The 17,168-nt window shown below is 42.9% G+C and overlaps 2 protein-coding genes across 6 annotated transcripts in view; one reads left to right on the top strand and one right to left on the bottom strand.

The window, feature by feature from the left end:
- Positions 1-7,030, bottom strand: part of GART (phosphoribosylglycinamide formyltransferase, phosphoribosylglycinamide synthetase, phosphoribosylaminoimidazole synthetase) — a 29,332-nt gene extending 22,302 nt beyond the window's left edge. The window contains exons 1-2 of one of the 2 annotated variants that reach the window (XM_035115104.2): positions 6,784-7,030; positions 1,972-2,120 (exon numbers count right to left, since the gene is read on the bottom strand). In XM_035115104.2, coding sequence (XP_034970995.2) covers positions 1,972-2,116 — 145 coding nt within the window. In that variant the 5' untranslated portion in view covers positions 2,117-2,120; positions 6,784-7,030. Of the gene's footprint in view, positions 1-1,971; positions 2,121-3,980; positions 4,217-6,783 lie in introns of those variants that run through there. The other variant, XM_035115103.2, reaches the window with a different exon arrangement.
- Positions 7,031-9,764: 2,734 nt separating this feature from the next.
- SON (SON DNA and RNA binding protein) overlaps positions 9,765-17,168 on the top strand; it is a 36,499-nt gene continuing 29,095 nt past the window's right edge. For 2 of the 4 annotated variants that reach the window (XR_004692562.2, XR_009557479.1), the window contains exons 1-2: positions 9,765-9,929; positions 15,501-15,667. Coding sequence is in view for 2 of the 4 variants with exons in the window: in XM_035114623.2 (XP_034970514.2) it covers positions 9,850-9,929; positions 15,501-15,667 (247 nt within the window). In the remaining 2 variants the exon portion in view is untranslated. The remainder of the gene's footprint in view (positions 9,930-15,500; positions 15,668-17,168) is intronic. The other 2 variants (XM_035114623.2, XM_035114625.2) reach the window with 1 other exon arrangement.

The raw sequence follows: 17,168 nt of genomic DNA, 5'->3' as shown, positions 1-17,168 counted from the left end.
AACTGGGAATTGTAAGTTCTAGGTCACTGACTGCAGTTAATATTAAGTCCTGGTGTTACATTAATTCTGGGACAATACTTCGGGAGACTTTCCTGTGAATAAAGATGGCAAAGTTGCCCTACTTTTTGATAAGGAGATTGTCGAGAGTAATTTTAATTTTAATAAGCAGCATCAGACAAGCACACACAAACACCAACATTTGCCAGCAAGGGAGAGAAAACCAGGTAGGACCCCCCCGCCCCCCCCCACACAGTAAAGAAAGGCAATGTTACTCTCTGACTTTTATCAAGAATAAATAAATCCAAAGTCTGAAGTGAACTGGGTCATGTGAACCAATTGGCCAGGAGAATTCCTACCCCCTCATTCCACACGACAAGCATTGGGCAGTTTCAAGGGGTGTTGCAGAGGCAGAAGCTGCTCATCCCTTGACAAACATGAAGCAATATATTTTAATTGGCCAGGCGTATTTAACCTGTTGCCTTCTTTTCTTCTGTGATGTGATTCCTGATATGGATTTGACAACTCTTAAACAGCAGAGGGGGTGGGCACTGATATAGGTGCTGTGTAATAGCTTGAGAACAGGCCTTTTCTGTGGTGGCTCCCTGTTTGTGGAATGTTCTCCCCAGGGAGGCTCGCCTAGTGTCTTTGTAACCTATCCTGAGGCACTAGGTGAAAATGTTTCTCTATAAGCAGGCCATTGGTGGATTAAACATTCTATGGCCTTTTAAATGTGTTGGGGGTGGGTGGGTTACTGATCTGTTCGCTATTGTTTTATTATGTATTTTGTGTTCTCACAAAACTGTCCTGTGATGTTCGGATGAAGAGTGGGTATAGAATAAATTTTCACTTTGGTTAATGCTGAATGAACGTTTGAAAAAACTTGAGTGACTTCCCCATTTCTAAAAGAATCATACCAAGAGATTAAGAATGCTTCTTTTTGTCTTCTAGGATTTAATTATTCCACAAAGGTGAAAGGTAGAATATAGTTTGGGGTCAAAGGAGGTCTGGGCTTTATGGAAAATTGAATGTATAGAAATGCTTCCAGGGACCAAATATTACCACTTCCTTTTCCTACGACTAATCTGCTATCTCTTCTGCTTCAGAGTTAAAGGGCAGATCATAACAAAAAAATATGCACCTCAAAAGACAGATCAGGTTGTCATGCAAACTGATAATGTGCTTTTAAGTATTACCTCATCAGGAGACAAGTTTTCTTTTTGAAAGATTATTTTAAGAAGCTGTTTTTCTAATGTATAGAAAGAGACAGACACAGACAGACAGAGACAGACAGACAGACACACACAAACAGATTACATTTCTGCATCTTCTATTTTCATTGGAAAAAAACAACTGGAAAAATCTAACCCTCATATAAATGAAAATACAGTAATCTTGACCATAACATTGGTACTATCCTGTGAAAGACAAGGGTTTTGGGAGAGGAAATCAACATTAATTCAATGAACACAGAGAAAAAGATTTTTGTTTCACGCTCTACATCTGAACAGACCACATGAGTGCCATGTGAATGCCAAGGGCGTCTCTTTCACTCTTCATGAAAAGGATAGATAAATAGAGCAGTGTTTCCCAACCTTGTGCCTCCAGATGTTTAGGGACTACAACTCCCATCATCCCTAGCTAGCAAGACCAGTGGTCAGGAATGATGGGAATTGTAGTCCAAAAACAGCTGGAGGCACAAGGTTGGGAAACACTGAAATAGAGCATATTGGTTTTTATGATGCAGCAACCCTTCTTTTCAACGAAGGGGGAAATGGCATCTCAGAGACTCAAGAGTTTCTGGCACAGAACAGAGTAATTGATGCCAGCCAATTTAATTTTTGCTTCTTCTAATAAACTCACAAAGTAAGAGTCTGAAAGATGAAAATGGCCACAATTTATCAGTGGGAACTACTGAAAGATTAATGCCTCGAAGCAATGCATTTCAACTTACTTCACATTTTCTTTAATTACCTGAGTTAGAGATTTTCCCATCCTTAGCTGTACCAGCATTTCCAGGTGCGACCAGTACCTGTTTCACATGTGGAGACTGTGCCAGTTTCCAAGCCAGAGCATGTTCTCTACCTCCGCTGCCAATCACAAGCACGTGCTCAGCCATCAGTCTGTGCAGAAAGAAGCAGGACATGCAAAATATTGAGTACTGTACTGAGCAACAGCTGTAGCAACATAACTTGCCATTTTGCTTTCCACATCACACTGGTGTTTGCAACATAAAGTATACATGTATAGTGCAACAATCTATTTTTTTCTGGACCATAACAGAGGATTTTCTTTATATGTACCACACTAACTTTTACAATATTTGAAAATGCAAAAAATAACAAACGGTTGGTTGACTGAGATTATTTTTTGCTGCTGAAATGTGCAATATAGATATACATTTTTAAATGCATGGTTAATTGGCTGCCTTTGCTATGAAAACCTTTGTATAGCGCCAGAGCAGGCATCCCCAAACTGCGGCCCTCCAGATGTTTTGGCCTACAACTCCCATGATCCCTAGCTAACAGGACCAGTGATCGGGGAAGATGGAAATTGTAGTCCAAAACTTCTGGAGGGCCGAAGTTTGGGGATGCCTGCTCCAGAGGGAATAGGTTCCTAACTAGTTAAGAATTTCACTTTGACAAGTGAAATTCTTTTGCAATTTTTGCAAACATGGCAATTTACCCTTCCCTACCCCCCTGCAGTATAATCCTCAAGAGCGGCTGGTCATTAACCCCATTCTAGTCAATGTGTACAGTTCCTCCCAACATCAGGCACAGATAAAAAGCAAACCCTGCCAAACGCTTCTTTCTGGGTATGCAGGGACGCAATCCATTTGGAGAAGGGGGAATATAAGATCTGTTATGCTCCTTTCTAAACTCAATCCACTTTGCATAGTAGCACTAGACATTTATCCCACTTCCAAGTCAATGACTTCCCAACTTGTCACAACTACAGTTGGCTAGAAAATAGGACGAAAGAGGCTACAGATTTGCGTAATACTGTAGTAGCAGATGCTAATCTATTTGTACATTAAATTTGTATACCAATTTTAGAATAATGACTATACTAGAAAAATAAATGAGTGGTATTCAGCAGATATACTGAAATTAGTGGACCTAACTTAGTGATGTTCGTTAATTTCAGTGGGTGCAATCTGAGTAAAATTTAGCTGAATACCACCATAATAAGATAAAATGTGCCCTACTTATTCATTCATTTCATAAAAATTATATACTGCTTAATTGTACAAAAACCTCAGAGCAGTTTACAAAAAATAATAATAAAATTATCAATTAAAAATAACTCTTCATACAGAAAGTCATCAGCTGCCTCCACAATAATTCAATCACAAATCTGCAAGAGTAGAATATGGTGTGTTGAGGTTCTTTCAGGATTTAATACACCTATCAAGACTCATGTGTAGATGTGCATACTCTGTTCTCAGGAAGCAGACACAGAACAAGTTGTTACATATCTTTGCAGAGGTTGCTCTGAGCACAAAAATAGTAATTATGGTTAAGTAAACTAGGAAAATACAATAAAGAAATGCTTTATTTAGCGATCGCTGGCATTTTAGCAATAAATGCAATATACAACTCAATTTTGCTCATCTCCCTTACAGTGCTCCAGTGCTTGTCAAATAACTAAATTGTCCTTTAAATGTTTTAGTAACTACTACTTTCGTATGATAAATAATTCAACTGATGACTGATTTATCATGCGTGAAGTGCAAATTATGAAAAATCAACACAAAATAATATGCACTAAATCCTCAAGCCCAAACACTTGTATTTGGTAGGACATCCAAGAGACTTCTGATGAAAACACCTCCTGGTATTCATGTTTAGCACTGCAGTAAATCAATGGGATTTACTTCCAAGTAAGTGCATTTAGGACTATTATAATAGAGATGGACTGGTTTTACATAAGTCATTCTCGCTAGAACTGGAGGCTTACATTATGACACACAATGTACTTACTGTGATCTCGGACAGCAGTAATCTGGAAAGAGTGGGTTTCAAATAGCCATGCAAAAAAAAGAGAGCGAGCAGCCTCTGGCTATATGCCTATCAAAACTCCCTCTGATGAGTGACCAATGAAGAGGAGAGATCAGCTTAGCGTAAAGAGGGTGGTTACATTTTCCAGGATAGATAAGGTCTTGCTCTTTTTAAATGAAATCTAAATTTTAAAACTACATTGCATCACAATTTTGCAAAGTCCGGGATAAAAGAGCCATGTATCTTGGTCCAAAACTCCCATGAGGCATTTGACTTGCGCTTCTCAAAGAACAGTGCCCCACAAGCCACTTGCCAGTCTATTTTTAAAACATTCAAAAGTAACAATAGACAGCCCCCCCCCCCAAAAAAATTCTCAAATAAACACTCCCAAATTTGGGCACACTGAAAGCAACTCTTTGGATCTTGGCCATATTTTATGAGCTATCTCTATTGGAAATTAATATGCACAATATTACTCCAAACCTCCATCCTATCCTCAATGGAACTAGCCTCCTATGTAACACGGAACAGCTGGGGTGATGATACAGAAAGAGATCTATTCAAAATGAGTTATAACCATGCTTGGATCTCTGTGCACAGAACACTTTCTGCAGTCTAACTTGGTTACGAACTTAATTTGTTCCGGAGGTCCGTTCTTAACCCAAAACTGTTCTTAACCTGAGGTACCACTTTAGCTACTGGGGCTACCCGCTGCCACCGCAGGATTTCTGTTCTCATCCTGGGGCAAAGTTTGTAACCCGAGGTACTACTTCCGGGTTAACGGAGTTTGTAACCCGAAGCGTTTGTAACCCGAGGTGTTTGTAACCCGAGGTACCACTGTTGCAAATGAAACAATAGCCCAGTATACTTTTGGTACAGGAAGTATTCCTAATACAAGCTACTTTTGTATCTTAATGAGAAAAACAGAAAGCTATGGAAGCTCAGTTTCTTTTAAAAATAAAATAAAATCCTTGAAATATGTTACAGTTCAGAGCTCTGAAACAGCACCAGAAAATGACATGGAGTTATGTGCTGTTTGTGGGAGGGAATGGAAGGGGAAAATATAATCTACATCAATAACATTTTAAGGTTGAAGTCAAAGGTATTTGCAACCCTCTAGGTAAGAATTCATTTTGACACGGCAGCCATATAGGAGGGTCTAGAAGGCCACTACTAGGCAAACAGAATAATTACCCTATGCTGAGAAGGACACACTAAACAGAAAAAAAAGGATGTTTATAAAGATGTTAAACAACAACAGGCCCAGAAGAGAACCCTGTGGCACCCCCTTTTCACTTTTTTCTAGAATCACAAGGAACAGTTAGTGAGCAACTCTTTGTCAACCAGGCTACAAATCCACCTAACAGTTAGCTTGTCCTGTCCATGTTTTATCAGCTTCTCTGCAATATCCTGGGAGACTTGTCAAAAGTCTTAATGAAATTAAGATATACTACATCCACAATATTCCCCTGATCCACCAAGACTGTAACTCAGAGAGAGAGAGAGAGAGAGAGAGAGAGAGAGAGAGAGAGAGAGAGAGAGAGAGAGATTTGTCTGGTATGACTTGTTTTTGAGAAGCCCATATTGAGTCTTAGTAATCACAGCATCCTTTTCTAAGTGCTCACAGACTGACTGCTTAATTATCTGTTCTAGGACTTTTCCTGGTATGATGATAAGGTGACCAGTTGGTAGTAACCTGGGTCTTCTCCCCACCCCGCCCCTTTTGAAGATAGAGACAACATTTGCCCATCTCCAGTTCACAGGGACCTTGCCAATTCTCCAATTATTCTCAAAGATTATAGACAGTGAGATTACGGTATATCACCAAGCTCCATTACTACTCTTGGGTAGTAATCAGGCCCTGGATATCTGAATTCATTTAAAGTAGCTAGGTGCTCTCTTACCATCTCTTTTCCTATCTTGGGCTGCAACTCTCTCTCCTTGCATCATTTATTCTGTCACCACCAAATTGGGCACTGCTTTCCTTTTAGGTGAAGACAGAGGCAAAGTAGGTGTTGAGCAGTTTCACTGTATAATTCAGAATTGCAGGGTATATAGCAGGTCTTAAACCTCTTTGTGATCTCAAACACCCAGTTCCACCCCATATAAAAACAAGCTTGCAAGGCATTGAACACCCATAACATGGTACCTAGGAATTAAGTTAAACTTTATTTACGCTGGTCACATTGCTTATGATTAAGCAATACCACCTCCTAACTCTTTAATGTGAAAGGAAAGATGGGAAGCTCATCCCCAATGCAAATGTATCTCCATTATTGTGGAAAAGGAATGGGATCAGTTGTCTGTAGAGAACACACACAATTCATGCATTACAACAAACACCCAGGAGACTTTAAAAGAAAGTTTGCACCGTAAAGTTGCAGCACCCATTGATCTTAAAACAACAATATACATTTTAAAAGTATGCGAAACTATATTCATATACAAATTATAACATTTGGGGGGAGGGGAGATGCCAGTACTGCTGGAATCTTGCTTACTTTAAAAATACCTGTATCAAGCTTAAATGGAAGCAACCCGTGAGAAACGCAAAAAGGTATTTGGCATTCCAAACACGGGTTTTGTAGGAAGTGTAAGGAAGCCATGTAAAACCTCAGAAGCAAAGCAAATCAAAACACGTGGTCACGAAAATCTGAAAAAGAAACTTCTCTCACTGCAAAGTAAGGGCAACAGTTCTGTTACGCACTGTAAAGAAGTACATAACACAGTCATGTATTCTTTAATCGATCCCCATCCCCCCCCCAAAGAGAAACCAAAAACTTACTTTTCAGGCAGCTTTTTAAAAATGGGCAGTTTCCCGGAACACCTACGGCAAAAACTACATTTCCCAGAATGCTTCAAATTCAACAATCTTTAACCCGGGGAAGAAGAAAAGGAACGGATTTAGTAAAAAACGGAAGGGATTTCGTCTACAAATATTCTACAGCTGAAAAGTGACAGCTATGTACGTAAGAAGCTAACCAGATCTGTGTCAAAACAAAATTAAAAAAATCCTTCCAGTAGCACCTTAGAGACCAACTAAGTTTGCCATTGGTATGAGCTTTCGTGTGCATGCACACTGTGTCAGAGCACTTTGAAAATAAAACAAGCAGATGCTGGGCCGGATCCTTGTATTGTAGCAAACCTCTATCGTTACTAATAAGTTACAGGGGAGCTGTGAGCCAGAGATCGAATTCCATGGCTTTAGGACAGGATATGGGTTGCATAACACAAATAGTTAAGAAATAAATGCACACCAATTTATCTCGCAGTATAAAACTCCAGCCCAAAGCCTACTACAGACTTTAGTTCTATGGACATTTACGTGGGAGCAAGCCCCTTGCAGCAGAACTTAGACCTCAACTGTCTTAGAAACACTCACTGTGCATTGGAAACTTTATTTCCTATCCTTGCAACTTGCAGAGGAACTCCATAAATTCTAGGGTTGAGCTCTGACACTGAAAACAAATTATGGCGTTGAGTTGCTGAATCTTGGCACAAATAAGCCTTTTTTTTAAAAAAATACTTTTCATTAAATTTTTCAAATATACAAAAAAAACAACCCACCACAAAAAATGATTACATTTTATCTTAAATTCCCCCCTCTCAGTCTTTCACTCCGCCGAGCTGTGACTTCCCTCCCTCCCGTCATTCGGCTTTATTTCTCACTCCTGTCTCGCAGTTCCTTTTTATAAACGTAGATAAGTTCACTTCGTAGGATTTATTTCAGTCCTGCAAGTGTCTTTAAGCGTCTACAGTTCTTCTCCATATAGTCAATAAATTTACTCCATTCCGTCTGGAACTTCGTCTCTCCTTGGTTTCGGATCCCACAAGTCGACTGCCAGTTCTGCATAGTTCATCATTTTCATTTGCCACTCCTCAATCGTCGGTATTTCCTGTAATTTCCACTTTTGGGCTAATAAAGTCCTCACTGCAGTTGTAGCGTACAGAAATCTCCCCATGCTATTTCCTCTCCCATTAAACCTAATAAAAAAAGCTTCAGGTTTTTTGGGAAATGTGTACCTAAACATCTTTTTCAACTCATTATAAATCATTTCCCAAAATCCTTTTGCTTTCTCGCATGTCCACCACATATGGTAATGGCAAAAATAAGCCTTGAGTAAGTCCAGCTGAATGAATTCCAAGTAAAAAGTCCATAGAATAGTTTTTAACTGACAACATTAAATCCGGGTTGTAAATTGGGTTAGGCTATGCTGTTTCAGTTTATTTTGCTGTGTTTTATGGGGTACTATAATTATTTTGTATTGTATTTTTAAATTTGTTCTATTTGTAAGCCTCCCAGAGAATGTTTACTGTTGGGCATTAGTTATCTAGAGATAACTAATGAAAGTTAGACAATTTTGAGGAATATTCCAATATTAAAAATAGTTTTTAAAGGTTATATCACCACATCTATTTTGACAAGATTTATGGCCTGCTTAATAAATGCTTCTAAGTTGATTACATAAGGCAAAGATTGTAATTATGTGCACCATAAAACAGACTATTGTTATGAGAATTATATTTTTCTTATAACACTATAACAATCCGGATGAAGCCAATGTACTTTCCACTTAAAACTCTCCTTTTAAAACCGTGTGACATGGAAAATATTTCCACTAATACAGGGATGTGAAGTCTTGTGATCCTCCAGCTGTTGTCAGCCCAAGACATGGACTAGGTATATATGGATCTCAGGTTCTGCCTACTTTCAAAGATTAAACCTGAGACCTTCTGCATGCAAAGGATATGCTCCATTCACTGAGCTGCAGCCCTTCCCTCCACTGTGTACATGCTCCAGGTGTACCGTAGCCTAACATATTCATTTTTTTATTTAGAAACGCATTTATTTAGTCTTTCAGCAGTGAATAATAACACAGAACACTGGTGCCTTTGAAGGCCCGTCTCGGGAACAGTTGTGTATTTATTTTTAGCAGTTTTGGTCTAGTGCTTTTGGGCTAGTGGTATGCGCGTTAACATCTTACGGAATACAAAGCACTGAATTTGGAAATAAATGCTGCGATTTTATGCAGAATTACTTGCGAGTCAACATGCACGGAATCGGGTTCTCAGCCCGCCCATCACGCAAACTCTGAAAGCTTTTGGTGTCTGAGAGAAAGTGGTGTGTTTGTGTATATATCTGTATTTCAGACGGCGGCACCTCGCCTCCAACTGCGGCATCAACAACATGGCCGCTGTTCCCCGGTCGGAGGGAGGGCAGTGCAACGTCCAACTCCGAAGGACTGGGCCTCTCCGCCGAGAGCCGCCAGCGGCGTGCGGCACCTTGGGTTTTTTTGCATTCAGTTTCATTGACCTTATACACAACCACGACTGAAACGGGGGACGGGGGGGGGCGCGGGAACGGACGGTCACAGGTCCGAAGCGTCCCCCTCGGCGAACAGAAGGACAAAGTGCGGGCCTTTAGATTTTTCCCTGCCCCGGAATCAACCGCTGCCATTGTCCTTGTGTTCCCAACTCCGGACGTCGCCAGAAGGCGGCCATATACAGTTACGCAAGGCGGAGGCGGAGGGGGGGAGGGGCGCCCGGAGTCACGTCCGCCTCGCACCTCCAAGGCATCCGAGTAGGCGCTCTATGGTTCACTTCGACGACAGAGCGCCCATTCTCAAGCCGCCTCAGGCTCCGCCCTTTGTCGGAACGAGCAATCAGGAGAACGAGAGCGAGCGAGAGGGCAATCCGGAAGTGGAGGGAGGGACGAGAAGGGGAGGGGGAGAAGAGCCCGGCCGCGTCTTCTTCCGGTGTTGCATTGTAGAGCGCAGGCGGATCTGCGTCTCGGAGAGCGAGAGAAGGGGGATAAGGGGAAGTGGGGGGGCCTGCGCTGCGCGAGGCTGTCATGGCGACTAGCATCGAGCAGATTTTTCGGTCTTTTGTCGTTAGCAAGTTCCGGGAGATCCAGGAGCAGCAGTTCGGCAGGTAATAATTGGTCAGAGGGACCGGGTTTTCTTTTGGCGGTGGCATTACGCGGAGTAACGGGTGGAGTGGGGGAGGGGCAGAGCGAAGGGACCGGAAGGGATGTCGAGGGAGGGGAATGCGGATGGCGGGGAGGGGGGGGACTGTGGGCGAGAAGCTTATGGCAGCGGCCAAGGGGGGGCTCCGGGGGGGCGAGGCGCAAGGGAGAGACAATGAAGGGCAGCTGCTGAGGGAGGCGGCGGAGCAGAAGGACGGCGTCTGTGTGGATTGGCGCTCAAGCCGACTTCGGACCAGCGTGACGCGTTAAGAGCAAGTTTCGTGGAGGGGTTTGGGGGCGCCCAGAGGAATAAGGGTTTACAAACGGACCCTGAGCTTCGAAGCCGCTGATGCAGGCCTTGAGAACCATAGGCCTCTCCATAAGTTGCTGAACTACAACTCCCATCACCCTTGGCTATTCGCTATGCTTGTTGTGGCGGAAGGGAGTTGTAGTTCAGCATCTTGGGAGGGTCAAAGGTTCCCCACTGCTGCTCTAAGGAAGCCCGTGTTTTGGAGAACTGCTGTCGAGGAAGTTAGCTGTTCCTTCAGCGGTTCTAGCGGTAAACAAAGTATTAGAGAAAAGAAGAATCCAATAAAAGGATGGTGTTTATGAAGACAACATTTTGTAAGGCTAAAGAGCCAATTCTAAATATGCATAGGATTTTACCGAAAACATCAAGAGTTGGTTCTCTCTTAATCAATATGTAATTGCTTTTTCTGAGAATTAAGTATTTTCAAAAATGTTGGGAACGTTAACTTAGTTGTGAAGGTTGGTAGCGGTTCCTAGTGTTTTTTTCTTAGTGGTTTGTTCTACCTTGTAGTCGTTTTGGAGTATGTATTGCAGGTTTATTTGTTGTTGATGCTTAAGTGTAAACAGTAGTACTGACTCTTTAATAATATTGCTGTTTTGTGGGGTTTCTTTCTTAAGCACTGTGCAAAGAAAAATAACACAATTTGACTGTGAAACAGTCATCCTTTAGTCATGTAGTTAATGGTGGAAGTTTCATTCACTGTGCAAACTCCTTGACTGGAATGGATGAGAAATTTCATTTATTAAAATGCCTAGCATTTTATGCAAACCACTTAGATAAGCAGTATACAAATTCTGTTAAATAGAGAAAGTAGACAAAGTGACACACAAAGTATACAGTCCACAAAAGACAAAAATTAGAGAGTTATTAGATTCTGTTCATCACATAAAGTGTCAAATCCCATTGCTAAGTACTTTAGAAACAAAAAATTAAAAAAAATTCTTCCAGTAGCACCTTAGAGACCAACTAAGTTTGTCATAGGTATGAGCTTTCATGTGCATGCACACTTCTTCAGATACACTGAAACAGAAGTCACCAGACCCTTATGTATAGTCAGAGGGTGGGGAGGGGTATTACTCAGAAGGGTGGTGGGAATGGGTGATTGGCTGATAGGAGTGGTAAACCTGTTGATGACTGTTAACGACTGCAATTGGTCTTGCAGGAAAAAGCAAGGGGTGAGATAGCTAAAGACAGCTTTATTATGTACAGTGGTACCTCGACTTACGAAGACAATCCGTTCTGCGGCCGTCTTCGTAAGTTGAGGTTTTCGGTTCTTGAAGCGCCGCTTCACGCACCACTCTGCGCAGGTGCAGAACGCGCTCGCCAGGAAAAAACTTCCGGAGGTTGTCAACTTCGGAAGTCAAAACCTTCGGAAGTCGAAGTGTTCGGTTGTCGAGGTATAACTGTATAATGAGATAAGAATCCAATGTCTTTATTCAGACCAGGTCTCTCCATGGTTTTAAGCTTGGTAATAAGTTGCAATTCAGCAACTTCTCTTTCCAGTCTATTTCTGAATTTTTTTTGTAATAAGACAGCTACTTTGAGATCTTGTATAGAATGTCCTGGGAGATTGAAGTGTTCTCCTACTGGTTTCTATGTCTTGTGATTCCTGATGTCAGATTTATGTCCATTTATCCTTTGGCGTAGGGTTTGGCCTGTTTGTCCAATATAGAGAGCTGAAGGGCACTGTTGGCATTTGATGGCATACACAATGTTAGAAGATTAGCAATTAAATAGTCCTGAGATGGTATGTTTGATGTTGTTGGGGACAGTAATGGTGGCAGCAAAGTTGGCATCTGGGTTTATTGCAGGCTCTGGTACCAGTGTCCATGTTAAGTCTGGTGGTGGTATTATTGTGTGTGAGGAGTTGTTTAAGATTGGGTGGCTGTCTGTAGGCAATGAAAGGTCTTCCTCCCACAGCTTGAGAAAGAGAACTGTCATTGTCTAGGAGAGGTTGTAGATCTCTGATGATTTACTGTACTGTTTTAACTTGGGAGCTGTATGTGATTACTAGTGGTGTTCTTTTATTTTCTTTTTTGGGTCTGTCTTGCAGCAAGTTCTCTCTGGGTATCAATCTGGCTCTGTTGATCTGTTGTTGAACGTCATCGGGTGGATATTTTAGTTCTAAAAAGGCTTGCTGTAGATCTCTTAGGTGAGATTCTCTGTCTGTAGAGTTGGAACAGATGCGGCTGTAACATAGGGCCTGGTTGTATACAATGGATTGTTTGGTATGTTTGGGATGGTAGCTAGAAGCATGTAGATATGTTTGTCGGTCAGTTGGTTTTCTGTATAGGGTGGTGCCTGTATGCCCATCCTGTATTTTTATAGTACTGTAGAGACAGTAAATGAAATACCAAAATGAGTTAAATCAAATACTTCTGTTGTGTCAGGAAATTTATTTTAGTACAAAAGTGGTTTTAAAAAAAGAAAAATAGGCTGTAATGATGATACTTGCAGTCTGCAGTCTGAGATCAGTGCTGTAACAGACTTAGAAGCAAGCTAGTAATGCAAGTCTAAAGTACATTCAAAGACCATTAAACTTGTAAACAACCACATTTCTCACTGTACTCTTTCACTTTCAATTAGGAAGATCTAAAATTAAATATAATAATAATAATAATTTATTTATTTATATCCCACCCATCTGGCTGAGTTTCCCCAGCCACTCTGGGCGGCTTTCAACAGAACATTAAAATGCAATAATCTATTAAACATTAAAAGCTTCCCTAAACAGGGCTGCCTTCAGATGTTTTCTAAAAGTCTGGTACAGTGGTGCCTCGCTTAACAAATGCCCTGCTTAACGAAATTTCCGCTTAACGAAATGATTTTTCGAGCGGAGGTTACCTCGCTAGACGAATGCGTTTTACGAAAAATTCATCTAGCAAATCGCGGTTTCCCATAGGAATGCATTGAAATTCAATTAATGCGTTCCTATGGGCAAATTTTTTTAAAAAAAAAATTCAATGCATTCCTATGGGATTCGCTAGACAAATTTTTCGCTATAAGAAAAGACCCGTGGAACGAATTAATTTCGTCTAGCGAGGCACCACTGTAGTTGTTTTTCTCTTTGACATCTGCTGGGAGGGTGTTCCACAGGGCGGGTGTCACTACCGAGAAGGCCCTCTGCCTCGTTCCCTGTAACCTGGCCAGAAGGCCCTCAGCACTGGACCTCAGTGTCCGGACAGAATGATGGGGGTGGAGACGCTCCTTTAGGTATATTAGACCGAGGCTGTTTAGGGCTTTAAAGGTCAGCACCACGTCTCAGTGCAAGGCCCTGAAAATTTTCAAAACCATTCCAAATGTCCAATAGGATGCCTGTCACCTAGCCTTATACGTTAGCACCCAAAAATCAGTACAGTAAACAGAAGATACTTTAATGAAGCAATATGTTAATCTTTAATTGTTAACTGTTTTCCTTCCTGTTCTAAATCACCACATCTAACCTAAGTTAGTTAGTTGAAAGGGTATGTATCCACAAGGCTTCCATAGGGAGTAATATTGTATCAATATCTAAACACTTCTATGCCCATGCCATCTACTGTACAACAATATGCTTTTTGTCCTTGAATGATTGTGTATAGCAATACGCCACTTGTGCGGCACATCCAGCTTCCTCTTCCTACCGTGTTTCCCCTTTTTTAATACGTAGTCAAAAAGTAAGCCAGGGCAGCCATTTTAAGCATTTGAGAAATATAAGACATACCCCGAAAATAAGACATACCTCCATGCCTGCCAGCTGGGGGCCTGGAACCAGCTGCTGCAGCGTGGAACGCTCAGCAGCGGCGGGCAAAGCAAGGAAGTAGAGCGCGGAGATACAGATAAGTTGTAGCGGGGAAATCAGCTGTTCCTGGCTCCTGTAGCACGCGCCTAGTGAAGTCAGCCCTGAGGGAAAATGGCGTTTAAAAACGCCTTTCGAAGTGATTTCAGCTTGCCTCCATGCCACCCGGAACCGGCTGCTGCAGCGCGGAGCGCTCAGCAGCGCCGGGCGGAGCACCCAGCAGCGCCCAGGTGGAGCGCCCAGCAACACGGACGGAGCACTCAGCAGCACCAGGAGGAGTGCCCCACCGTGCCGGGCGGCGGGGTGGCAGGCTTCCTTGGCAGGGCCAGGAAAAGACGAGGCCGCTGGCTCGGGCGCTCCTGAGTCCTGACCCCAGCCGCTTCCACACGGCAGCAGCATAAGAGCCGTGCGGCCACATGGAGAGGCGAGCGCCCGAGCAGGAAACGCGCTCTCTGCAAAGCTCTGCACTCACTTCATCCGCCCGACGGGAAAGCGAAGTGGGGAAGAGAAAAAGAGAAAAAACCGAAGCGGCTCTTTTTCTCTTCCCCACTTCGCTTTCCCGTCGGGCGGATGAAGTGAGTGCAGAGCTTTGCAGAGCGCGCGTCTCCCACTCGGGTGCTCGCCTCTCCAAGCTCTGCACTCGCTTCATCCGCCCGACGGGAAAGCGAAGTGGGGAAGAGAAAAAGAGCGGCTTCGGTTTTTTCTCTTTTTCTCTTCCCCACTTCGCTTTCCCGTCGGGCGGATGAAGTGAGTGCAGAGCTTGGAGAGGCGAGCGCCCGAGTGGGAGACGCGCGCTCTGCAATGCTCTGCACTCACTTCATCTGCCCGACGGGAAAGCGAAGTGGGGAAGAGAAAAAGAGAAAAAACCGAAGCGGCTCTTTTTCTCTTCCCCACTTCGCTTTCCCGTCGGGCGGATGAAATGAGTGCAGAGCTTTGCAGAGAGCGCGTTTCCCACTCGGGCGCTCGCCTCTCCATGTGGCCGCACGGCTCTTTTGCTGCTGCCGTGTGGAAGCGGCTGGGGTCAGGACTCAGGAGCGCCCGAGCCAGCGGCCTCGTCTCTTCCTGGCCCTGCCAAGGAAGCCTGCCACCCCGCCGCCCGGCACGGTGGGGCACTCCTCCTGGTGCTGCTGAGCACTCCGTCCGTGTTGCTGGGCGCTCCACCTGGTTCCGGGTGGCAGGGAGGCAAGCTGAAATCACCAAGCCTTAAGACATCCCCTGAAAATAAGACACCGTGTGTTTTTTTGACGAAAAAAAGTTATAAGACGGTGTCTTAAAAAGGGGGAAACACGGTAGTTGTGTTTGTACATTACACTGAAATTCCTTTCTGTTCATGAATGAGAAAGTCTGCATCCAATTCTATATGTTAATTGAATGTTTTTGTGTTATATTATTGCCATTTATTTTTAATGTATACCTAATATTGAGATTCTGCATATTTTTCTTTATTAGTGCAAAGTTAGGAAGTCAGCACAATGGTGAAATAAACTCATCTGAGCAAGTGAACTCTTCAGATGATACAATTACGTCTATTGGGAATCTTCAGAATGATCCACTAGTGCAGAAGATAGAACAAGTACTATCAGAAGTGTTGGGTGCAGAGTCACAGTACAAACCAGGTACATAAAAAATATTTTAACCCTTGTATATAATTTCCTTTCAATGTGCACCTTCAGGTTGAAATCCAATGCTCTACATCAGGCATCCCCAAACTTCGGCCCTCCAGATGTTTTGGACTACAATTCCCATCATCTCTGACCACTGGTCTTGTTAGCTAGGGATCATGGGAGTTGTAGGCCAAAACATCTGGAGGGCCGCAGTTTGGAGATGTCTGCTCTACATCCTCCAGTGGAACAAATTCTGCCACCACTGTGGGACTTCCCCTTCAAATTCTGTCTCCCTAGCAGTCCCTCATGTGAATGCATCTGCTCTATAGGATTGTGGGATCCTCTGGGGGGAATGGGGAACCTCAGCGGGAGCAGAGGAAGAGGGGAAGTCTGTTTGCACTATGTTGCCTTCAATTTTATTTTTATTTTAACAGAAAACTCTTAAAAATGTTATTTGTGCCATCTGTGCTTTTTGGTCAGGCTTCCTCAAACTCGGCCCTCCAGATGTTTTGAGACGACAATTCACATCATCCCTGACCACTGTCCTACTAGCTAGGGATCATGGGAGTTGTAGGCCAAAAACATCTGGAGGGGAATTGAGACTACAATTCCCATCATCCGAGACCACTGGTCCTGCTAGCTAGGAATCATGGGAGTTTAGGCCAAAAACATCTGGAGGGGAATTGAGACTACAATTCCACTGGTCCTGCTAGCTAGGGATCATGGGAGTTGTAGGCAAAAAACGTCTGGAGGGCCGAGTTTGAGGAAGCCTGTTTTTGGTGGTTTGGGCAGTTTTACAGTTATGTCTTTCAAAGTATTCTGCTTTCCAAAAATGAGTTAAGTTATTTAGATCTTTAACATTTGGGAAAACTAACAGTGTATCGATGTAATGTGTAAAACTAGCTAGAACAAGTATATATACTGTAAAGTATTTTCATGTAAATGTTAAATTACGGCTGCAGCTCTCTAAGTATGCACACTAGGGAGTAAAGCATATTGAAATTACTGGGATTTATTTGTAAGCAAACAGATTTAGGATTGAGTTGTAATTGCCAAATTCATTTAGTCTCCTGTCAACTGATCTGGATCTAGACTTGTGATGATCAGAAGATCTGGACCGTATTTGCCTTGACCTTACATTTGGGCCAAACCATGCCCACATTTCCTGTGGCTGATGTCATGTATGACGGGTGCAGGAAAATTCAAGCTTTTATTCTAAAGGGGTTGGATCTAGAGAGATCGTTGAAGAGTGTGAGAGGAAGGTGCTTTCCCTGCCATTTCCAGTCCTTCGAAACTCTCAAAAATGTTGCTTTAGGGAAAATTGATCCTCACAAAAAGTTGATAGAAGCACCACCACAGAAAGTTCCTTGGCCCAGTTTTCTGCTATCTTCCTCTTCCTCGTCAGCCCTTTATGCCATAGCCTGTCTCATTCAACAGGGTCCCCTTTGCCTCAGGCGAGCCTTTTTGAGGGCCTGGGGCACGCATGGGAGAAGATGGAACAGGGAGTCACTTT

Source organism: Zootoca vivipara, chromosome 4 (assembly GCF_963506605.1).
Source record: "Zootoca vivipara chromosome 4, rZooViv1.1, whole genome shotgun sequence".
NCBI classification, from domain to species: Eukaryota; Metazoa; Chordata; class Lepidosauria; order Squamata; family Lacertidae; genus Zootoca; species Zootoca vivipara.
Note: the sequence above shows the minus strand (reverse complement) of the source record. Positions and strands in the feature narration are given on the sequence as shown.